We start from the raw sequence: 25891 nt of genomic DNA, 5'->3' as shown, positions 1-25891 counted from the left end.
AGCGTTCGGGTCGGTGAGTCTGTAGCGTTCGGTCGGTGAGTCTGTAGCGTTCGGTCGGTGAGTCTGTAGCGTTCGGTCGGTGAGTCTGTAGCGTTCGGTCGGTGAGTCTGTAGCGTTCGGTCGGTGAGTCTGTAGCGTTCTGTCGGTGAGTCTGTAGCGTTCTGTCGGTGAGTCTGTAGCGTTCTGTCGGAGTCTGTAGCGTTCTGTCGGAGTCTGTAGCGTTCTGTCGGAGTCTGTAGCGTTCTGTCGGTGTGTCTGTAGCGTTCTGTCGCGTTCGGTCGGTGAGTCTGTAGCGTTCGGTCGGTGAGTCTGTAGCGTTCGGTCGGTGAGTCTGTAGCGTTCGGTCGGTGAGTCTGTAGCGTTCGGTCGGTGAGTCTGTAGCGTTCGGTCGGTGAGTCTGTAGCGTTCGGTCGGTGAGTGTGTAGCGTTCGGTCGGTGAGTCTGTAGCGTTCGGGTCGGTGAGTCTGTAGCGTTCGGTCGGTGAGTCTGTAGCGTTCGGGTCGGTGAGTCTGTAGCGTTCGGTCGGTGAGTCTGTAGCGTTCGGTCGGTGAGTCTGTAGCGTTCGGTCGGTGAGTCTGTAGCGTTCGGTCGGTGAGTCTGTAGCGTTCGGTCGGTGAGTCTGTAGCGTTCGGTCGGTGAGTCTGTAGCGTTCGGTCGGTGAGTCTGTAGCGTTCGGTCGGTGAGTCTGTAGCGTTCGGTCGGTGAGTCTGTAGCGTTCGGTCGGTGAGTCTGTAATGTAGTTAGTCCCGAAATACTAATCTAAATGACAGAGTGAAAAGAAAGAAGCCTGGACAGAATATAAATATTCCAAAACAAGCATCCTGTTTTGCATCAAGGCTCTAAAGTAATACTGAGAAAAATACAGAAGGACGCTAAATGAAGCTAAGCACAGGCAAAATCCTAGAGGAAAAACCTGGTGGAAAGTAGACAACCAAACACTGAATTCACCTTTCAGCAGGACAATAACCTAAAACAGCAGGACAATAACCTAAAACACAAGTCCAAATCTACAGAAGTTGCTGAATAGACAGGGAATTTACCTGAATGGCTGAGCTACAGTTTTGACCTAATCTTTTTTTTACCCCTTATTTCTCCCCAATTTCGTGGTATCCAATTGGTAGTCGTTACAGTCTTGTCTCATCGCTGAAACTCCCGTACGGACTGTGGAGACGCAAAGGTCGAGAGCCATGCGTCCTCCGAAACACAACCCAACCAAGCTTCTTGATACAATGCACATCCAACTCGGAAGCCAGCCGCACCAATGTGTCGGAGGAAGCACCGTACACCTGGCGACCTGGTCAGCGTGTTTTTTAGGAGCATATACCCACTTGGGTGATTGAAAGATGATCTGAGCTCCACACTCCTGTCCAGTTGGTGGTGGTAATGCACCTTGAAGTTGGTTGTCAATCGCCATTTAAAGTCCAAAGAAGAAGAAGCCTGAAGGAGGAGAGGTTACTAGAAACTTAACTTTTACCCTTTTTGTCAGTGGATTAATTGTCAGAGTAAAGGACCTTGTGCATTTCAGGTAAAATAACAACCCAATGTTTATATCCCAGGACAGATTAGCTAGCAACAGCAAGCTAGCTAGCTAAATTGCCATAAATGTTTAATGCTTTTCAACCTGTCCCCAAGTGAATAAAGTTGGTTCAGAGTTTGTTTTGATATTTCAATCTGCGTGTCCCGATTGTGTGGATGATCAAAACCAGCGTGCTGTCTGGTCAGCATGTTAGACTTACCCAGAAAGACTTGCCGCTCTACTCGCTGCTACAGGTGCTTCTCCAAAGTATTGACCCAGAGGTGTGTGCACTTACATAAATTGGCTATTTAAAATTTTAAAAACTTTTTTTTTTTCATTTTGTCATGATGGGGTATTTTGTGTAGATGGGTGAGAGAATGTTTAATCCATTTTTTGAATTCAGGCTGTAACACAACAATGTGGAATAAGTCCAGGGGCATGAATATGTTCTGAAGGCACAGTAAGCGTGGAATGAAAGGGGAATACCAAGTCAGTCGTACAAATGAAATGTGACTCCTGCATTTAACCCAACACCTCTGAATCAGAGAGGTGTCGGGGGGGGCCATAATCGATATCCACGTCTTCCCTTCTGAATCAGAGAGGTGTCGGGGGGGGCCATAATCGATATCCACGTCTTCCCCTCTGAATCAGAGAGGTGTCGGGGGGGGGGCATAGTCGATATCCACGTCTTCCCCTCTGAATCAGAGAGGTGTCGGGGGGGGGGCATAGTCGATATCCACGTCTTCCCCTCTGTGTCGGGGGGGGCATAGTCGATATCCACGTCTTCCCCTCTGAATCAGAGAGGTGTCGGGGGGGGGGCATAGTCGATATCCACGTCTTCCCCTCTGAATCAGAGAGGTGTCGGGGGTGCATAGTCGATATCCACGTCTTCCCCTCTGAATCAGAGAGGTGTCGGGGGGCTGCCAGAATCGATATCCACGTCTTCGGCGCCCGGGGAACAGTGGGTTAACTGTCGTAACTATTCTCTGAATATATTCTAATTTACCAGTGACTACTGTACGTGTCAGACCAACCAGCTGGACGCCGAGAGAGATGCGTCACATCGTTTAGTGTGAGACGATGATAAATCCACTGATGATAAATGAGAATTTACCTTCCTGGAAAGAAACCAGTTTGATTTGGAGCGACGGTGTGAACTGTCTCAAAAAGGTTCTTCACATTGGTGCCATTTTTCCACAGTAAACAATCAAGCTGTGAAAATGAGAATGTAGAATAGAGACATGAAAGAACACTGTACTACCATCACTGGACCCGTCTCTGTAGCCCAGGGAAAGTCCCGGGAAGGTTGCTTAGCGATGCTAGTATCTGTGGATAGTTTTAATCTGGTCAGTGGTGGTTGATGAGATGTTTATTTGATGCGTTGCTATGACCCAGAGTAACCCCTGTATGTAGTAGTGTAGTAGAGAAACACACACACTCATGTCATCTGCCTTACGGGTCTGTTGTTGACATTGTCTGAGGTGATGCTTCCTCCTATTGGACCTTCAGCATAGTGCAGCTTTGAGCCATATGATGAAGCCCTGAACTGCCAAGCCAATGTAATACCTTAACAAACACAGGTCAGGTGTGGCCTCTTAAACCAATTACATGGTCTACTTGACCCATATACTGTACAGGGGCCGACTGAGAGCTGTGCTTTACCGTGGCGTCGTTAAAATACTTTTCATGTGACTGGTATGGACTTCTGATTCCTCTCTCTCGCTCTTTCTCTCTTTCTCTCTCTCTCTCTCTCTCGCTCTTTCTCTCTCTCTCGCTCTTTCTCTCTCGCTCTCTCGCTCTCTCTCTCTCTTATTCTCTCTCGCTCTTTCTCTCTCTCTTGCTCCCCCCCTCCAGGGCCATGAACACAGCCATTTCCCAGCCAACGGAGACATGGAAGAGGGCGTGACAGAGAAGCTGCAGCAGAGTGGAGAGGCGGGGCTTAACCTGCCCAAAGTGGACGGAGGAGAGGGGGACCGCATGCTCACCCCTGCACTGACACCACCGGTGAGAGAGACACTCACCTCCACACTGACACCACCGGTGAGAGAGACACTCACCTCCACACTGACACCACCGGTGAGAGAGACAGAGACACTCACCTCCACACTGACACCACCGGTGAGAGAGAGACACTCACCTCCACACTGACACCACCGGTGAGAGAGAGACACTCACCTCCACACTGACACCACCGGTGAGAGAGAGACACTCACCTCCACACTGACACCACCGGTGAGAGAGACACTCACCTCCACACTGACACCACCGGTGAGAGAGACACTCACCTACACACTGACACCACCGGTGAGAGAGAGACACTCACCTACACACTGACACCACCGGTGAGAGAGAGACACTCACCTCCACACTGACACCACCGGTGAGAGAGACACTCACCTCCACACTGACACCACCGGTGAGAGAGACAGAGACACTCACCTCCACACTGACACCACCGGTGAGAGAGACACTCACCTCCACACTGACACCACCGGTGAGGGAGAGACACTCACCTCCACACTGACACCACCAGTGAGGGAGAGACACTCACCTCCACACTGACACCACCGGTGAGAGAGACAGAGACACTCACCTCCACACTGACACCACCGGTGAGAGAGACACTCACCTCCACACTGACACCACCGGTGAGAGAGAGACACTCACCTCCACACTGACACCAGCGGTGAGAGAGACATTCACCTCCACACTGACACCACCGGTGAGAGAGACACTCACCTCCACACTGACACCAGCGGTGAGAGAGAGACACTCACCTCCACACTGACACCACCGGTGAGAGAGACACTCACCTCCACACTGACACCATCGGTGAGAGAGAGACACTCACCTCCACACTGACACCACTGGTGAGGGAGAGACACTCACCTCCACACTGACACCACCGGTGAGAGAGACACTCACCTACACACTGACACCACCGGTGAGAGAGAGACTCACCTCCACACTGACACCACCGGTGAGAGAGACACTCACCTCCACACTGACACCACCGGTGAGAGAGACAGACACACTCACCTCCATACTGACACCACCGGTGAGAGAGACACTCACCTCCACACTGACACCACTGGTGAGAGAGACAGACACACTCACCTCCACACTGACACCACTGGTGAGAGAGACACTCACCTCCACACTGACACCACCGGTGAGAGAGACACTCACCTCCACACTGACACCACCGGTGAGAGAGACACTCACCTCCACACTGACACCACCGGTGAGATAGACAGAGACCTTCACCTCTACACTGACACCCCCGGTGAGATAGACAGAGACACTCACCTCCACACTGACACCACCGGTGAGAGAGACACTCACCTCCACACTGACACCACCGGTGAGAGAGAGACACTCACCTCCACACTGACACCACCGGTGAGAGAGACACTCACCTCCACACTGACACCACTGGTGAGAGAGACACTCACCTCCACACTGACACCACCGGTGAGATAGACAGAGACACTCACCTCCACACTGACACCACCGGTGAGAGAGACACTCACCTCCACACTGACACCACCGGTGAGAGAGACACTCACCTCCACACTGACACCACCGGTGAGATAGACACTCACCTCCACACTGACACCACCGGTGAGAGAGACAGACACACTCACCTCCACACTGACACCACCGGTGAGAGAGACACTCACCTCCACACTGACACCACTGGTGAGAGAGACAGAGACACTCACCTCCATACTGACACCACTGGTGAGAGAGACACTCACCTCCACACTGACACACAGAGAATACGTTTCCACTGCTCCAGAGTCCAATGGCGGAGAGCTTTACATCACTCCAGCCGATGCTTGGCATTGCGCCAAGCTGAAATAGCCAAATCCACTAAATTGAAGTGGTGTCCACATAGTGTTGTGTGTGTGTCAGTCAAAAGTGTACCAGTCAAAAGTTTGGACACCTACTCATTCAAGGGTTTTTTCGTTATTTTTACTATTTTCTACATTGTTGAATAATAGTGAAGACGCCAAAGCTATGAAATAATAATAGAGAATAATGTACTTACCAAAAAAGTGATTAAAAAAAATCAACATTTTATGTTTTAGATTCTTCAAAGTAGCCACCCTTTGCCTTGATGACAGCTTTGCACTCTCTTGGCATTTTCTCAACCAGCTTCATGAGGAATGCTTTTCCAACAGTCTTGAAGGAGTTCCCACATATGCTGAGCAGTTGTTGGCTGCTTTTCCTTCACTCTGCGGTCCAACTCATCCCAAAACGATCTCAATTGGGTTGAGGTCGGGTGATTGTGGGGCCAGGTCATCTGATGCAGCACTCCATCACTCTCATTCTTGGTCAAATAGCCCTTACACAGCCTGGAGGTGTGTTTTGGGTTATTGTTCTGTTGAAAAACAAATGATAGTCCCACTAAGCACAAACCAGATAGGATAACATATCGCTGCAGAATGCTGTGGTAGCCATGTTGGTTAAGTGTGCCTTGAATTCTAAATAAATCAGTGTCACCAGCAAAGCACCATCACACCACCTCCTCCATGCTTCACGGTGGGAACTACACATGCAGAAATCATCCGTTCACCTACTCTGCGTCTCACAAAGACACGGGAGTTGGAACCAAAAATCTCACATTTGGACTACTCGGACCAAAGGACAGATTTCCACCGGTCTAATGTTCGTTGCTCGTGTTTCTTGGCCCAATCAAGTCTCCTTATTGCCGTCCTTTTAGTAGTGGTTTCTTTTCAGTAATTCGACCATGAAGCCCGATTCACACAGTCTCCTCTGAACAGTTGATGTTGAGATGTGTCTGTTACTTGGAACGCTGAAGCATTTATTTGGGCTGCAATCTGAGGGTAACTCTGGGTCTTCCTTTCCTGTGGCGGTCCTCATGAGAGACAGTTTCATCATACCACAGCAGAGGTTACTCTGGGTCTTCCTTTCCTGTGGCGGTCCTCGTGAGAGCCAGTTTCATCATACCACAGCAGAGGTAACTCTGGGTCTTCCTTTCCTGTGGCGGTCCTCGTGAGAGCCAGTTTCATCATACCACAGCAGAGGTAACTCTGGGTCTTCCTTTCCTGTGGCGGTCCTCATGAGAGCCAGTTTCATCATACCACAGCAGAGGTAACTCTGGGTCTTCCTTTCCTGTGGCGGTCCTCATGAGAGCCAGTTTCATCATACCACAGCAGAGGTAACTCTGGGTCTTCCTTTCCTGCGGTGGTCCTCATGAGAGCCAGTTTCATCATACCACAGCAAAGGTAACTCTGGGTCTTCCTTTCCTGTGGCGGTCCTCATGAGAGCCAGTTTCATCATACCACAGCAGAGGTAACTCTGGGTCTTCCTTTCCTGTGGCGGTCCTCATGAGAGCCAGTTTCATCATACCACAGCAGAGGTTACTCTGGGTCTTCCTTTCCTGTGGCGGTCCTCATGAGAGCCAGTTTCATCATACCACAGCAGAGGTTACTCTGGGTCTTCCTTTCCTGTGGCGGTCCTCATGAGAGCCAGTTTCATCATAGCACAGCAGAGGTAACTCTGGGTCTTCCTTTCCTGTGGCGGTCCTCATGAGAGCCAGTTTCATCATAGCTCTTGATGGTTTTTGCTACTGCACTTTTTCCGGATTGACTGATCTTCATGTCTTAATGTAATGGAGTGTCATTTCTCTTTGTTTATTTGAGCTGTTCCTTCCATAATATGAACTTGTTATTTTACCAAATAGGGCTATCTTCTGTATACCACCCCTACCTTGTCACAACACAACTGATTGGCTCAAACGCATTAAGAAGGAAAGAAATTCCACAAATTAACCTTTTAACAAGGCACACCTGTTAATTGAAATGCATTCCAGGTGACTACCTCATGAAGCTGGTTGAGAGAATGCCAAGAGTGTGCAAAGCTGTCATCTAGGCAAAGGGTGGCTACTTTGAAGAACCTCAAATATAAAATATGTTTTGATTTGTGTAACACTTTTTGGGTTACTAGATGATTCCATATGTTATTTAATTGTTTTGATGTCTACACAAATCCAAATTTTGGACTGGTACTGTATATACACTACCGTTCAAAGGTTTGGGGTCACATAGAAATGTCCTTGTTTTTGAAAGAAAAGCACATTTTTTTTGTCCATTAAAATAACATGAAATTGATCTGAAATACAATGTAGATAATGTTGTAAATTAGTATTATAGCTGAAAACGCCAGATTTTTAATGGAATATCTAAATGGCTTACAGAGGCCCATTATCAGCAACCATCACTCCTGTGTTCCAATGACACGTTGTTAGCTAATCCAAGTTTTTAATTTTAAAAGGCTAATTGATCATTAGAAAACCCTTTTGCAATTATGTTAACACAGCTGAAAACTGGTGTTCTGATTAAAGAAGCAATAAAACTGTCCTTTAGACTAGTTGAGTATCTGGAGCATCAGCATTTGTGGGTTCGATTACAGGCTCAAAATGGCTAGAAACAAAGACCTTTCTTCAGAAACTCATCAGTCTATTCTTGTTCTGAGAAATGAAGGCTATTCCATTCGAGAAATTGCCAAGAAACTGAAGATCTCGTACAACGCTGTGTACTACTCCCTTCACAGAACAGCGCAAACGGTCTCTAACCAGAATAGAAAGAGGAGTGGGAGGCCCCGGTGCACAACTGAACAAGAGGACAAGTACATTAGTGTGTCTAGTTTGATAGACAGACGCCTCAAAAGTCCTCAACTGGCAGCTTCATTAAATAGTACCCCCGAAACACCAGTCTCAACTTTTACCTCACTACATTTCTAAAGAAAATTATGTACTTTTTACTCAATACCTTTTCCCTGACACCCAAAAGTACTGGTTACATTTTGAGTGCTTAGCTGGACAGGAAAATTGCCTAATGCACACACTTATCAACACCCCTGGTCATCCCTACTGCCTCTGATCTGGCGGACTCACAAACACAAATGTGTTACGGTTTTCTAGGTGTGAAGGAGAGTCTGACCAAAATGCGGCGTGTAGATTGCGATCCATGTTTAATAAACTGAAGCAACACGAATCCAAATACAAACACTACAAAAACAATAAACGTAACGAAAACCGAAACAGCCTAATACTCGTGCAAACTAATACATAACGGACAATCACCCACGAAACACTCAAAGAATATGGCTGCCTAAATATGGTTCCCAATCAGAGACAACGATAAACACCTGCCTCTGATTGAGAACCACTTCAGACAGCCATAGACTTATCTAGAACACCCCACTAAGCTACAATCCCAATACAAACACACCACATACAAACATCCATGCCACACCCTGGCCTGACCAAATAAATGAAGACAAACACAAAATACTTAGACCAGGGCGTGACAAAATGCTTAGTCGTACATTGAGTGTTGCAGAGTGCCCCTGTCTGTCCATATATGTTTTATGGCAGGAATTTTGTAATGTTTTTCTACTTTGACTTTTGATACGTAAGTATATTTAAAACCAAAATACTTTTACTCAAGTACTATTTTACTGGATGACTTGAGTTATTTTCTATTAAGGTATCTTTACTCAAGTAGGAACATTTTGTACTTTCCCCACAACTTATCAGTCATAGTAAGTACATTTTTCCTCAAAGTAGCTATCAGCAAAGTCCGTGCTAGTGGGCTTGCCTACGGAGCTGTGAGGGGAACGACACCGCAGTACCTCCAGGCTCTGATCAGGCCCTACACCCAAACAAGGGCACTGCGTTCATCCACCTCTGGCCTGCTCGCCTCCCTACCACTGAGGAAGTACAGTTCCCGCTCAGCCCAGTCAAAACTGTTCGCTGCTCTGGCCCCCCAATGGTGGAACAAACTCCCTCACGACGCCAGGACAGCGGAGTCAATCACCACCTTCCGGAGACACCTGAAACCCCACCTCTTCAAGGAATACCTAGGATAGGATAAGTAATCCTTCTCACCCCCCCCCCCCTTAAATGATTTAGATGCACTATTGTAAAGTGGCTGTTCCACTGGATGTCATAAGGTGAATTCACCAATTTGTAAGTCGCTCTGGATAAGAGCGTCTGCCAAATGACTTAAATGTAAATGTAATGGGGAGGGGGGTGTCGTCAATGTGTGTTATTTCATGAAAGGCTTTTTTGGGGTGGTCGGGGTGAGAAGGGGCGGTTGAGGGGACATGCTATGGGACTATTTAAGATGCTATTTGAAGAGGTACGGTTGCAGACTACGGGCAGGGACTCTGCCATCCCAGCTTCAGGGGGAAGCTGTTTCCACCATTAGAGAGGACCTGGGCTGAGTGGGAGCTGCCCTCCTGTAGGGGTGGGAGGACCAAGAGACCAGAGGTGGCAGAACTGAGCGTCGGAGCAGTCTCGGGTTGAGTGACTCGTCTTGAAGACTGACTGGTTAGGGGTCAAGAAGATTATTCTGAGACATTTAGCACGAGAGTTGTTCTGAGAGAGCACAAGTATTATGGAAAGAAAAGCAAGACAAGATACAGGTCTCTAGTGTTTGTACGTCTGAGGAGTCAAAGTGTTGCTTTCTTGTGGAGGGGAGCGACTCGGGCCATTTTGAAGTCCGAGGTCAGGGATGAGGGAAGTGAGGAATGGGAGACGGTCTCTAGAGATGGTCTGGAGAAGGGATGAGGGGATGGGGTCGAGTGGCAGGTTGTCGGCGGCCTGACCTCGCTAGTCGTAGGATTTCATAGTTCTATGTGAGTGGGACCAGTGGACTCAATAGGGTTGTTCTATGTGAGTGGGACCAGTGGACTCAGTATGGTAGTTCTGTCTGAGTGGGACCAGTGGACTCAGTATGGTCATTCTATGTGAGTGGGACAAGTGGACTCAGTAGGGTCGTTCTATGTGAGTGGGACCAGTGGACTCAGTAGGGTCGTTCTATGTGAGTGGGACCAGTGGACTCAGTATGGTAGTTCTGTCTGAGTGGGACCAGTGGACTCAGTATGGTCATTCTATGTGAGTGGGACCAGTGGACTCAGTAGGGTCGTTCTATGTGAGTGGGACCAGTGGACTCAGTAGGCTGAGTGAATGAGGAGCGGATGTCATCAACCTTCTTTACAAGTTTTCACAGAGAGGGAGGAGTGGGTGGAGGACACACCCGGTACTGACCCTACCGGTGAGAGAGGGACACACACACATTCACTCCTGCACTGACCCTACCGGTGAGTGAGTGGGACACACACACACACATTCACTCCTGCACTGACACCACTGGTGAGTGAGTGGGACACACACACACACATTCACTCCTGCACTGACCCTACCGGTGAGTGAGTGGGACACACACACACACATTCACTCCTGCACTGACCCTACCGGTGAGTGAGTGGGACACACACACACACATTCACTCCTGCACTGACCCTACCGGTGAGTGAGTGGGACACACACACACACATTCACTCCTGCACTGACACCACTGGTGAGTGAGTGGGACACACATTCACTCCTGCACTGACCCTACCGGTGAGTGAGTGGGACACACACACACACATTCACTCCTGCACTGACCCTACCGGTGAGCGAGTGGGACACACACACACACATTCACTCCTGCACTGACCCTACCGGTGAGCGAGTGGGACACACACACACACACACATTCACTCCTGCACTGACCCTACCGGTGAGAGAGAGGGACACACACACACATTCACTCCTGCACTGACACCACTGGTGAGAGAGAGGGACACACACACACATTCACTCCTGCACTGACCCTACCGGTGAGAGAGACGGACACACACACACACATTAACTCCTGCACTGACCCTACCGGTGAGAGAGAGGGACACACACACACACACACATTCACTCCTGCACTGACCCTACCGGTGAGAGAGACGGACACACACACACACACATTAACTCCTGCACTGACCCTACCGGTGAGAGAGGGACACACACACACACACACATTCACTCCTGCACTGACCCTACCGGTGAGAGAGACGGACACACACACACACATTAACTCCTGCACTGACCCTACCGGTGAGAGAGAGGGACACACACACACATTCACTCCTGCACTGACCCTACCGGTGAGAGAGGGACACACACACACACACACATTCACTCCTGCACTGACCCTACCGGTGAGAGAGGGACACACACACACACATTCACTCCTGCACTGACCCTACCGGTGAGAGAGAGGGACACACACACACACACATTCACTCCTGCACTGACCCTACCGGTGAGAGAGAGGGACACACACACACACATTCACTCCTGCACTGACCCTACCGGTGAGAGAGGGACACACACACACACATTAACTCCTGCACTGACCCTACCGGTGAGAGAGAGGGACACACACACACACATTAACTCCTGCACTGACCCTACCGGTGAGAGAGAGGGACACACACACATTCACTCCTGCACTGACCCTACCGGTGAGAGAGAGGGACACACACACACACACACATTCACTCCTGCACTGACCCTACCGGTGAGAGAGAGGGACACACACACATTCCCTCCTGCACTGACCCTACCGGTGAGAGAGAGGGACACACACACACACATTCACTCCTGCACTGACCCTACCGGTGAGAGAGGGACACACACACACACACACACATTCACTCCTGCACTGACCCTACTGGTGAGAGAGAGGGACACACACACACACATTAACTCCTGCACTGACCCTACCGGTGAGAGAGAGGGACACACACACACACACACATTCACTCCTGCACTGACCCTACCGGTGAGAGAGAGGGACACACACACACACACATTAACTCCTGCACTGACCCTACCGGTGAGAGAGAGGGACACACACACACACACACACATTCACTCCTGCACTGACACCACTGGTGAGAGGACAAACACACGAGAGCTGGTCGATATGTACAAAAAGTCATATCGCAATAAATGTGTAACTTTTGCTTTGATAATGATAAATACAATGATTACAGTTAGACCTACTTTCCATTAGCAGCAGGGATTTGTCTCCAGTGCAAAGTAAGACAACTGAGAGAGTTTACATTTTTTTCCATCATAGGATAAACTATTTGATATAAGGTATCCAGGGAATGCATATGTTGATGTGCAACCTGTTGAAATAGGATCCCGAATGACTGGATTTATTTTTGAGTGCTTCCGAGATGAATTTGCTGACATCGTTGGGCGTTGGCCTATAGGCTATTTAATTCACCACCTGAGGAAGAGTGAACTCAAAACACTAGATTGATAACTCTGAAAATGATATTGTTGCTCGATAGCCATATAGGCTAATTGATGAATGTATCAGTAAATGTAACATCCTACTCAACGTTCCAGTACCAGGCCTCGGCTACTTGATGTAGCCCTGTTCACTGTAGTTGGTGCCCTCCCCTCGGCTAGTGGTGCTATGAGCTCAATGTTGAGAAGTTATATACTCCTAGAAAGCTGTGAGTCTCCTCTCTGTAACTAGAACAACAGTAGTTGGTGCCCTCCACTCGGCTAGTGGTGCCCTGAGCTCAATGTTGAGAGGTGAGAGAGAAGTTATATACTCCTAGAAAGCTGTGACTCTCTGTAACTGGAACAACAGTAGTTGGTGCCCTCCGCTCGGCTAGTGGTGCTATGAGCTCAATGTTGAGAGGTGAGAGAGAAGTTATATACTCCTAGAAAGCTGTGACTCTGTAACTAGAACAACAGTAGTTGCTTTTGAAATTAAGTTTTTCAGCAACAGTTATATGCTTTGCTTATCAAAATGCACCTCTTTCTCCTCTGTGCGCACAGTGGCGAGAGGGAGTGAAAGTGGCTCATTGAGCATCCGACAGAGAAACAGGGACAAGCTGATACTTTCATACAGGAATCAACATCATGGATAGGAGATTACTGTTGGCCAAATAATGGTTTTAGAACAGAACAATCTGCAGGAATCAACATCATAGACAGGAGATTACTGTTGGCCAAATAATGGTTTTAGAACAGAACAATCTGCAGGAATCAACATCATGGATAGGAGATTACTGTTGGCCAAATAATGGTTTTAGAACAGAACAATCTGCAGGAATCAACATCATAGACAGGAGATTACTGTTGGCCAAATAATGGTTTTAGAACAGAACAATCTGCAGGAATCAACATCATAGACAGGAGATTACTGTTGGCCAAATAATGGTTTTAGAACAGAACAATCTGCAGGAATCAACATCATAGACAGGAGATTACTGTTGGCCAAATAATGGTTTTAGAACAGAACAATCTGCAGGAATCAACATCATAGACAGGAGATTACTGTTGGCCAAATAATGGTTTTAGAACAGAACAATCTGCAGGAATCAACATCATAGACAGGAGATTACTGTTGGCCAAATAATGGTTTTAGAACAGAACAATCTGCAGGAATCAACATCATAGACAGGAGATTACTGTTGGCCAAATAATGGTTTTACAACAAAACAATCTGCAGGAATCAACATCATGGACAGGAGATTACTGTTGGCCAAATAATGGTTTTAGAACAGAACAATCTGCAGGAATCAACATCATAGACAGGAGATTACTGTTGGCCAAATAATGGTTTTACAACAAAACAATCTGCAGGAATCAACATCATGGACAGGAGATTACTGTTGGCCAAATAATGGTTTTAGAACAAAACAATCTGCAGGAATCAACATCATGGACAGGAGATTACTGTTGGCCAAATAATGGTTTTACAACAAAACAATCTGCAGGAATCAACATCATAGACAGGAGATTACTGTTGGCCAAATAATGGTTTTAGAACAGAACAATCTGCAGGAATCAACATCATAGACAGGAGATTACTGTTGGCCAAAGAATGGTTTTAGAACAGAACAATCTGCAGGAATCAACATCATAGACAGGAGATTACTGTTGGCCAAATAATGGTTTTAGAACAGAACAATCTGCAGGAATCAACATCATAGACAGGAGATTACTGTTGGCCAAATAATGGTTTTAGAACAGAACAATCTGCAGGAATCAACATCATAGACAGGAGATTACTGTTGGCCAAATAATGGTTTTAGAACAGAACAATCTGCAGGAATCAACATCATGGATAGGAGATTACTGTTGGCCAAATAATGGTTTTACAACAAAACAATCTGCAGGAATCAACATCATGGATAGGAGATTACTGTTGGCCAAATAATGGTTTTACAACAAAACAATCTGCAGGAATCAACATCATGGATAGGAGATTACTGTTGGCCAAATAATGGTTTTACAACAAAACAATCTTCAGGAATCAACATCATGGACAGGAGATTACTGTTGGCCAAATAATGGTTTTAGAACAGAACAATCTGCAGGAATCAACATCATAGACAGGAGATTACTGTTGGCCAAATAATGGTTTTAGAACAGAACAATCTGCAGGAATCAACATCATAGACAGGAGATTACTGTTGGCCAAATAATGGTTTTAGAACAGAACAATCTGCAGGAATCAACATCATGGATAGGAGATTACTGTTGGCCAAATAATGGTTTTACAACAAAACAATCTGCCGGAACGTTGTGTAGCAAAAGCTGAGGAAATTACCGACCAAAGCAAAATGCTTCGGTAAGATCAGGGCATTGTCAGTAAGAGCATGGGATTGTCGGTAAGAGCAGGGGATTGTCGGTAAGAGCAGGGGATTGTCGGTAAGAGCAGGGGATTGTCGGTAAGAGCAGGGGATTGTCGGTAAGAGCAGGGGATTGTCGGTAAGAGCAGGGGATTGTCGGTAAGAGCAGGGGAACGTTGGTAATTGTCCCAGCTCTAAAACACACATACTCACTCACACGCCCGCACCGAACCCACCGGTGAGTCATACACTCTCCCTCACACCTCTCCTCCTCTCCAACAGGACTCTCAGAGCCTGGGTGGAGGGAACAGCAGAGGAGGCTGCTATTGGCTGAAGGGTACAGCATACTCTGACATCGGCACTCTGGCCTGGATGATCACGTTGAGCGACGGGCTCCATAACTTCATCGACGGCCTGGCCATCGGAGCCTCCTTCACTGCCTCGACCTTCCAGGGCATCAGCACCTCCGTGGCTATACTCTGTGAGGAGTTTCCCCATGAACTGGGTGAGTGTTACAGTCTAATGAATGGGTCCAGCACCCCAAAAACAAAAGACCTCTCGAAAGTAAATGTAATGATTTATAATATTTGGGCTTACAGTGCATTCGGAAAGTATTCAGACCCCTTGACTTTTGCCACATTTTGTAACGTTACAGTCTTATTCTAAAATGGAATAAAATACTTTTTTTTTTAACTTATCAATCTACGCACAGTACCCCGTAATGACATCACAACGCCCCATAATGACATCACAGTACCCCATAATGACAAAGCGAAAACTGGTTTTTAGACCCTTTGCTATGAGAGTTGAAATTGAACTTAGGTCCATCCTGTTTCCTTTGATCATACTTGAGATGTTTCTACAAGTTGATTGGAGTCCACCTGCGGTAAATTAAATTGATTGGACATGATTTGGAAAGGCACACACCTGTCTATATAAGGTCCCACAGTTGACAGTGCATGTCAGAGCAAAAACCAAGCCATGAGATCGAAGGAATGAGCTCCGAGACAGGATTGTGTCGAGGCACAGATCTGGGGAAGGGTACAACAAAAACAAATTCTGCAGCATTGAAGGTCCCCAAGAACACAGTGGCCTCCATCGTTGTTAAATAGAAGAAGTTTGGAACCAGCAAGCCTCTGGCCGCCATGCCAAACTGAGCATTCGGGGGAGAAGGGCCTTGGTCAGGGAGGTGACCAAGATCCCAATGGTCACTCTGACAGAGCTCCAGAGTTCCTCTGTGGAGATGGAAGAACCTTCCAGAAGGACAAACATCTCTGCAGCACTCCACCAATCAGGCCTTTATGGTAGAGGGGCCAGACAAAAGCCACTCCTCAGTAAGAGGCACATGACCGCTTGCTTAGAGTTTGCCAAAAGGCACCTAAAGGACTCTGACAGTGAGAAACAAGTTTCTCTGGTCTGATGAAACCAAGGTTTAACTCTTTTTGCCTTAATGCCAAGCGTCATATCTGGAGAAAATCTGGCACCATCCTTACGGTGAAGCGTGGTGGAGGCAGCGGCATGCTGTGGAGATGCTTTTCAGCTGCAGGGACTGGGAGACTAGTCAGGATCAAGGGAAAGACGAATGGAGCAATATACAAAGAGGTCCTTGATGAAAACCTGCTCCAGAGCACTAAGGACCTCAGACTGGGGCAAAGGTTTGTCTTCCAACAGGACAACGACCCTAATCACACAGCCAAGACAACACAGGAGTGGCTTCGGGACAAGTCTCAGCAGAGACCTGAAAATAGCTGTGCAGCGACGCTCCCCATCCAACCTGACAGAGCTTGAGAGGATCTGCAGAGAAGAATGGGAGAAACTCCCCAAATACAGGTGTGCCAAGCTTGTAGCGTCAAACCCAAGAAGACTCGAGGTTGTAATCGCTGCCAAAGCCACTTCAACAAAGTGCTGAGTAAAGGGTCTGAATAACTTATGTAAATGTGATATTTCAGTTTTAATACATTAGCAAAAATGTCTACACCTATTTTTGCTTTGTTATTATGGGGTATTGTGTGTAGATTGATGAAGGGGAAAAAAACAATTGAATCCATTTTAGAATAAGGCTGTAACAAATGTGGAAAAAGTCAAGGGGTCTGAATACTTTCCCAAGTGCACTGTATAAGTAGGCTTATGTGAATCCAGCACTCTAACACCTATCCAAGCAGTATATGTCTGGCTGTGCTGATATTGTCCTCTTCTCTCTCACCATCTCCTTCTCTCCCTCCAGGAGACTTTGTGATCTTGTTGAATGCTGGGATGAGCATCCAGCAGGCTCTGTTCTTTAACTTCCTGTCTGCCTGCTGCTGCTACCTGGGCATGGGTTTTGGCATCCTGGCAGGAAACAGCTTCTCACCTCAATGGATCTTTGCCCTGGCAGGGGGCATGTTCCTCTACATCGCCCTGGCAGACATGGTGAGAGAGGGGATGGGCGTAGGGGGTGGACACGGTCGGTGATGGTCCGGTGGGGTGGGGGGGTGGAGGACACGGTCGGTGATGGTCCGGTGGGGTGGGGGGGGGGTGGAGGACACGGTCGGTGATGGTCCGGTAGGGGGGGGGTGGAGGACACGGTCGGTGATGGTCCGGTGGGGGGGTTGGACACGGTCGGTGATGGTCCGGTGGAGTGGGGGTGGACACGGTCGGTGATGGTCCGGTGGGGTGGGGGGGTGGACATGGTCGGTGGGGGGGGGGGTGGACATGGTCGGTTATGGTCCGGTGGGGGGGGGGTGGACACGGTCGGTGATGGTCCGGTGGAGTGGGTGGTGGACACGGTCGGTGATGGTCCGGTGGGGTGGGGGGGGGGGTGGACACGGTCGGTGATGTTCCGGTGGGGGGGGGGGTGGAGGACACGGTCGGTGATGGTCCGGTGGGGGGGGTGGACACGGTCGGTGATGGTCCGGTGGAGTGGGGGTGGACACGGTCGGTGATGGTCCGGGGGGGGGTGGACATGGTCGGTGGGGGAGGGGGGTGGACACGGTCGGTGATGGTCCGGTGGGGTGGGGGGGTGGACACGGTCGGTGATGGTCCGGGGGGGGGACACGGTCGGTGATGGTCCGGTGGGGGGGTGGACACGGTCGGTGTTGGTCGGGTGGAGTGGGGGGGGGTGGACACGGTCGGTGTTGGTCGGGTGGAGTGGGGGGGTGGACACGGTCGGTGATGGTCCGGTGGAGTGGGGGTGGACACGGTCGGTGTTGGTCGGGTGGAGTGGGGGGGGGGTGGACACGGTCGGTGATGGTGGGGGGTGGACACGGTCGGTGATGGTCCGGTGGAGTGGGGGTGGACACGGTCGGTGTTGGTCGGGTGGAGTGGGGGGTGGACACGGTCGGTGAGGGGCCGGTGGGGGGGGTGGACACGGTCGGTGAGGGGCCGGTGGGGGGGGGTGGACACGGTCGGTGATGGTCCGGTGGAGTGGGGGTGGACACGGTCGGTGTTGGTCGGGTGGGGGGGTGGACACGGTCGGTGATGGTGGGGGGGTGGACACGGTCGGTGATGGTCCGGTGGAGTGGGTGGTGGACACGGTCGGTGATGGTCCGGTGGGGTGGGGGGTGGACACGGTCGGTGATGGTGGGGGGGACACGGTCGGTGATGGTCCGGTGGGGGGGGGGGTGGACACAGTCGGTGATGGTCCGGTGGAGTGGGGGTGGACACGGTCGGTGATGGTCCGGTGGGGTGGGGGGGTGGAGGACACGGTCGGTGATGGTCCGGGGGGGGGGGGGGGTGGACACGGTCGGTGATGGTCCGGTGGGTGGAGTGGGTGGTGGACACGGTCGGTGATGGTCCGGTGGGGTGGGGGGTGGACACGGTCGGTGATGGTCCGGTGGGGGGGGGACGACACGGTCGGTGATGGTCCGGTGGGGGGGTGGACACGGTCGGTGATGGTCCGGTGGAGTGGGTGGTGGACACGGTCGGTGATGGTCCGGTGGGGTGGGGGGGTGGACACGGTCGGTGATGGTGGGGGGGGGGGACACGGTCGGTGATGGTCCGGTGGGGGGGGGTGGACACGGTCGGTGATGGTCCGGTGGAGTGGGGGTGGACACGGTCGGTGATGGTCCGGTGGGGTGGGGGGGGGTGGAGGACACGGTCGGTGATGGTCCGGTGGGGGGGGTGGACACGGTCGGTGATGGTCGGTGGGGTGGGGGGGGGGGGTGGACACGGGGTGATGGTCACGGTGGAGTGGGTGGTGGACACGGTCGGTGATGGAGTGGGGGTGGACCGGTGGAGTGGGGGGTGGTGGACACGGTCGGTGATGGTCCGGTGGATGGTCCGGTGGGGGGGTGGACACGGTCGGTGTTGGTCGGGTGGAGTGGGGGTTCTGTTTGTGTGACCACTGATGGTAGATAGGGGGGGGAGCACAACATACCGGTGATGGTCCGGTGGAGTGGGGGGGTGGACACGGTCGGTGATGGTCCGGTGGGGTGGGGGGGGGGTGGACACGGTCGGTGATGGTCCGGTGGAGTGGGGTGGGGGGTGGACACGGTCGGTGATGGTCCGGTGGGTGGGTGGGGGTGGACACGGTCGGTGATGGTCCGGTGGGGTGGGGGGTGGACACGGTCGGTGATGGTCCGGTGGGGTGGGGGGGGGTGGACACGGTCGGTGATGGTCCGGTGGGGGGGGGTGGACACGGTCGGTGATGGTCCGGTGGGTGGGGGGGGTGGACACGGTCGGTGATGGTCCGGTGGGGGGGGGTGGACACGGTCGGTGATGGTCCGGTGGGGGGGACACGGTCGGTGATGGTCCGGTGGGGTGGGGGGGGTGGACACGGTCGGTGATGGTCCGGTGGGGTGGGGGGGGGACACGGTCGGTGATGGTCCGGTGGGGGGGGGGTGGACACGGTCGGTGATGGTCCGGTGGAGTCGGTGGGTGGTGGACACGGTCGGTGATGGTCCGGTGGGTGGGGGGTGGACACGGTCGGTGATGGTCCGGTGGGGGGTGGACACGGTCGGTGATGGTGGTGGAGTGGGGTGGGGGGGTGGACACGGTCGGTGATGGTCCGGTGGAGTGGGGGTGGACACGGTCGGTGATGGTCCGGTGGAGGGGGGGTGGACACGGTCGGTGATGGTCCGGTGGGGTGGGGGGTGGAGGACACGGTCGGTGATGGTCCGGTGGGGGGGGGTGGACACGGTCGGTGATGGTCCGGTGGGTGGGTGGGTGGTGGACACGGTCGGTGATGGTCCGGTGGGGGGGGGGGTGGACACGGTCGGTGATGGTCCGGTGGGGGGGGGGGGGGGACACGGTCGGTGATGGTCCGGGGGGGTGGACACGGTCGGTGATGGTCCGGGGGGGGGGGGGGGGCACGGTCGGTGATGGTCCAGTGGGGGGGGGTGGACACGGTCGGTGATGGTCCGGTGGAGTGGGTGGTGGACACGGTCGGTGATGGTCCGGTGGGGTGGGGGGGTGGAGGACACGGTCGGTGATGGTCCGGGGGGGGGTGGACACGGTCGGTGATGGTCCGGTGGAGTGGGGTGGGGGGGGTGGACACGGTCGGTGATGGTCCGGTGGAGTGGGGGTGGACACGGTCGGTGATGGTCCGGTGGAGTGGGGGGTGGACACGGTCGGTGATGGTCCGGTGGGGTGGGGGGGGTGGAGGACACGGTCGGTGATGGTCCGGTGGGGGGGGGGGTGGACACGGTCGGTGATGGTCCGGTGGGTGGAGTGGGTGGTGGACACGGTCGGTGATGGTCCGGTGGGGTGGGGGGGTGGACACGGTCGGTGATGGTCCGGTGGGGGGGGGGGGGACACGGTCGGTGATGGTCCGGTGGGGGGGGGGGGGTGGACACGGTCGGTGATGGTCCGGTGGAGTGGGTGGTGGACACGGTCGGTGATGGTCCGGTGGGGTGGGCGGGGGGGTGGAGGACACGGTCGGTGATGGTCCGGTGGAGTGGGGGGTGGACACGGTCGGTGATGGTCCGGTGGAGTGGGGGGTGGACACGGTCGGTGATGGTCCGGTGGAGTGGGGGGTGGACACGGTCGGTGATGGTCCGGTGGAGTGGGGGGTGGACACGGTCGGTGTTGGTCGGGTGGAGTGGGGGGTTCTGTTTGTGTGACCACTGATAATAGATATGGAGCACAACATACTGTTTGCCCATCCAGTGTTATGTCTAAGGATAACTCTGTGTGTGGGCAATAAGTTACTGACCTGCCCCCCCCCCCTTCTATCCGTAGTTCCCGGAGATGAACGAGGTGAGTCGTGAGGAGGAGGAGGCGGGGGGAAGCAGCTTCCTTGTGACCTTCATCATCCAGAACGCGGGCCTCCTAACCGGCTTTGCCATCATGCTGCTACTGACCACCTACTCTGGAGCCATCACTATAGACTAGCATTATTATTCACACAACTACACCCTGTCGGTTTTAACCAGATCCAACCGCTTTCAACTGTAATGATTCCTTTTGGAGCTGAATGGAAATGCCCGCCCCTCCCTCCCCAGGCTCCCTCTCAGGCCCCATTTGGCCCCCGATTCTCCCTCAGGACCCGGGGCTTCGGTACTAGTGCGGCAGGAACGTACCCTATAAGACTTAAGCAGTTCCCAAATGCAGTAGCTACTAGTACACTGGCAGGGGAACAGGCCTCCCTCATCTCTCTTGGGCCTTCTCTGACCCCCCTAGTATACTGGCAGGGGAACAGGCCTCCCTCATCTCTCTTGGGCCTTCTCTGACCCCCCTAGTACAGTGACAGGGGTACCACCCTCCCTAATCTCTCTTGGGCATTCTCTGACCCCCCTAGTACACTGACAGGGGTACCACCCTCCCTCATCTCTCTTGGGCCTTCTCTGACCCCCCTAGTACACTGACAGGGGTACCACCCTCCATCTATCTCTCTTGGGCCTTCTCTGACCCCCCTAGTACACTGGCAGGGGTACCACCCTCCCTCATCTCTCTTGGGCCTTCTCTGACCAGCCCCCCCTTGCCAGCTAGGTGACTAGCCTAGAGATCCCTTTCCCCTCTGTTCTATGCCACCTGCAGGGACAGGAACGGGTCATAGGCAGGGGGTAGGATCACCATATTATCTCCTATGCTGATGACCAACAGACATGCAATATCTACAAACCATTTATACAAACACAGTTCATATATAAACCATAACTAGGTATAAAATAAAGTTATTTAATCAAACACTTCCTTGTTCCCCAGACTACTGAGAGACCATTCCGGCTCTACAAAGACTCTTGCTGTTGTCATGGAGATCATTCTGTCATTGGTTAGTTTGGACATGCATGATGAGCGTCGAGTTGGACATTTTGAGCAACCAGGGGTGTATTCATTACGGAAACCGTTTGAGAACCAAACAGTAGCAAACAGAGCAAATGGAACGAAATGGTAAGGAACCTACCAGAATTTGTCCAATAGAAACGGTTGTTTGGTTTCTGTTGCAAAACATTTTGCAACAGAATCAGCGTAATGATTACACCCCAGGGTCCAGTGACTTGGAAATAGTGTATTTATGTTACCCATATGCCTCTGAGTGCCCAGGGGCCAAACTACGGTGGCCTGCGCAGCACAATCAGGTAATAGCAGTTGTATTGTAGACATCCTTGGACCTTTTTTTCATTGTCAGAGTGCAAACCCTTTTTTCAATACATACCAAAAAGAAAGTGTTCCATATATATATATATATGACACACAGATCAACTGGAAAGTTGAGCAGGCCGACGTGGTGAAGAAGAAAACCTTTCCCCAACACAGGACTGATGTGTCTGTTATGTTTTACTTCAGGAGGAACCAGACAAATGCAACACTTGTGAATTGTAACAACAAAATGTGGACAGACAGACCGTTTATGATGGACTCCATTGGGACTTGTGTTTCCTCCAGAGTGTGACAAGCGTGAAGAACAAGAACCTTCTGATTTGTAGCTTTCTGTCCTGGTTTCCTCGGTTGACATTGTTCTCTACTAAGACCTCAGCAAATAGCTCCCTATTATAGTACACTTCCGAAAATAAGGTTTTCTGTCGGGAATAGAGTGCCATTTTGGACAAAGCCTATGTTTGATGGATGGACGGACTATGGTGGCACCCGAAGCCACAGTCTATTTCTCCCAATCAGTTTCCCCATCTAGCTAACCATCTGTGACCTTCATATGTCGTTGACCTGCTTTTTCCAAGACTCTAATCTCTATAAATGCAATCCTCCATTCCTTATCCATACCGTTGTCATTTTGAGATAACGCCTATTGTTGTATTATTTGTATGTAATGAATGAATGTTTGGAATCAAAGACCGTACCCAGAATCCTAGTCACACTTAAAGGAGGAGTTCACTATTTTACAAGATAATGTTGAGATGGTTCCTCACCCTGAACATAGTCAATGGGCCAGGAGAAACTGTAATCCATGGTTCAGTTTTCTTTAAACAGCCACAACAAACTTCAGCTTTTGCCCCATCGCTAGCTAAAAATCTATGGAAGTGATGGGCAGCTTTTAAAAAGTAAAATGTCCAAATCGCCCAAAATCAATTCTATATTTTGTTTGTTGTAACTTTAAAGTGATTTGGCCTTTAAAAAGAAAAAAACATGCTCACAGCCCCAATCACTTCCATAGATGTTTAGCTAGCGGTGGCCAAAGTTGGTAATGGCTGTTTAATGAAAACCAAATTTTTTATTTCACTAGGCAAGTCAGTTAAGAACAAATTATTGGGCCTCCCGAGTGGCGCAAGACACTGCATCGCTGTGCCACTAGAGATTCTGGGTTCGAGGCCAGGCTCTGTCGCAGCCGGCCGCGTCAGGGAGACCCATGGTGCTGGGGCGTCCTTGTCCCGTCGCGCACTAGCGACCCCTGTGGCGGGCCGGGCACAGTGCACCTTGACACATTAATGCGGCTGGCTTCCTCGCATTGTGTCAAGAAGCAGTGCAGGTTGTGTTGGGAGAGGCGGTCAAGAGCCGTGCGTTCTCCGAAACACAACCAAGCCGCCCTGCTTCTTGACAACAATGCCCATTTAACGAGGAAGCCAGCCGCATCAATGTGTCGGAGAAAACAGTGTCAGGGTGCACTCTGCGCCATAGACTACTTTCAGGGTGAGGAACCATCTTAACATAAAGTTGTAAAATAGTGAACTACTCAATTTTTAAGATGTTTTTGTCCTTATCCAACAACCTATAGAAACCATCTCACTCCTTCAGTGATGTGAGGGTGTCATTCATGCAGCAATGCCCAAACCACATGGTTGAATCTGTAAGGCTTGCCATGTTTTCGCCTGTAATGAATATTCAGCTTCTACAATGTCAATGGTTGATTAGATCAGTGAGTTATGAAGTACGTATTATAATATAATGCATATTATATTAGTGCTGTGGTCATGACAGTGCTATAGGGTTATATAACAGTTGATACGAAGACAAGTTATAAGTTAACAGTTGTTATAGCTTTGCCACCAGGGACCGGTGTGGTAGTAACAAAAATGTGCTGTGACATGAGGTCAACAAAACTGTAAGACCATGATGATGCAGGACGAGTAGGCTTCCTCAGTCTCCACAGAATTTAAGGTTGTTTATGATTTGGAGAGAATGAATTGTACCATTAAGCAGATGCAAGTGTGTGTAATATTATAAGTGACCCCTAGAGGGAGACACTGCCTCTGAAATGAATCAGCATAAAGCAGTGGAGAATATTTCCCCTCCTTCATTGAATATTTGCTCAAGAGCTGTACTATTGTTGCTATGCATTGACTTCAATGTCGGTCTACAATTTATCTTGTTTTTATTGGCATAGAACAGATAAAAATCCTAAAGATTAGGTGAACAATTGCTCTTTCCCTTTTCTGAGTTAATCAATATGAAATAAACCATCTCATGAATTGTACAATGGCAACCGTAATGTATTGGAACGTTTTGAAACGGTTAGTTGTATGGATAATCGGCGTTATTGTTTAAGCCATAATGTTTTGAAATGCATTTTACATTTTAAGTTTATGCACATTACACACTTCTTTTGTTTTTAGAAATACAAGCCATGTGAAACTAGACAATGCTGCACTATTTTTGTTGTATTTATTCATTTTCTTCTTAGCGATCATTTTACATTTTTGCACATGTAAAACAGATTTGTTAGTCATATGGATACATCAATACAACACGTATGAAATCAGAGTACATACACAGTCAACACACATTTCCACCTCTACGTCTTTAGTCTCCATTTCGACAAGTCCATACCTCCATGCAGGATTTTGCTGTCTGAAACACTTAATTGTGTGACTAACCCGGGTTGGTGTCAATTCAGAAAGTAAACCAAATTCCAATTCCGAATGTTGTTAATTGAGAATTTGATTTGGAATTTCGGTGTACTTCCTGAATTCAAATGGAATTGACCCCAACTCTGATTCAAACTGACTTTGGACTTTTTAAAGAAGTTATTTATTGGTGACGTCAAGATGTCAGACTCCTGTGAATAGTGGTGTCAAGGAAGTGTTGTACTTTTTGCAGTGTGTTGTGGGAGCTGGGAACATGTATTTTTTTTATATAAACAATTTTCCTAAATTAACTCGTGTCTCATTACTTTGTTACACAATATACAAGGTATAACGTTAAAAGTACTTCATAAAGTCATTTTTTTTAGAACTAATACATATATTCTAAACATAACTTAGAAATTAACGTTTTAAAGCTTGTGCTTTTCCAAATGTGGCTTTTTTTTGCCACCCTTTCATAAAACCTATTTGCTTATGAATGATTTCTGAAGTACTATAGGCACTAAGAGGTTTTGTAATAATGGGTGTTTATAAACGCTTCAACGTAATTCACTTCAACCAGAACATGGAGCTGCGTACGTGTGATGTAAACATGCTTGGGCTCTTCCGGCTAGCACCGAACAGTGGCACAGTTCATAATGGCCATAGATTACAAAAGAGGTGAGTTTATCATTGTGCTTAT

General features: G+C 49.9%; 1 protein-coding gene across 4 annotated transcripts in view; it reads left to right on the top strand.

Moving 5' to 3' along the window:
• slc39a14 (solute carrier family 39 member 14) overlaps positions 1-25502 on the top strand; it is a 63431-nt gene extending 37929 nt beyond the window's left edge. For all 4 annotated transcript variants that reach the window (XM_064936672.1, XM_064936673.1, XM_064936674.1 and 1 more), the window contains 4 exons: positions 3371-3520; positions 15320-15542; positions 17262-17446; positions 21194-25502. In XM_064936672.1, coding sequence (XP_064792744.1) covers positions 3371-3520; positions 15320-15542; positions 17262-17446; positions 21194-21346 — 711 coding nt within the window. In that variant the 3' untranslated portion in view covers positions 21347-25502. The remainder of the gene's footprint in view (positions 1-3370; positions 3521-15319; positions 15543-17261; positions 17447-21193) is intronic.
• The last annotated feature ends 389 nt before the right edge of the window (positions 25503-25891 follow it).

Source organism: Oncorhynchus masou, chromosome 25 (assembly GCF_036934945.1).
Source record: "Oncorhynchus masou masou isolate Uvic2021 chromosome 25, UVic_Omas_1.1, whole genome shotgun sequence".
Classification (NCBI taxonomy): Eukaryota; Metazoa; Chordata; class Actinopteri; order Salmoniformes; family Salmonidae; genus Oncorhynchus; species Oncorhynchus masou.
Note: the sequence above shows the minus strand (reverse complement) of the source record. Positions and strands in the feature narration are given on the sequence as shown.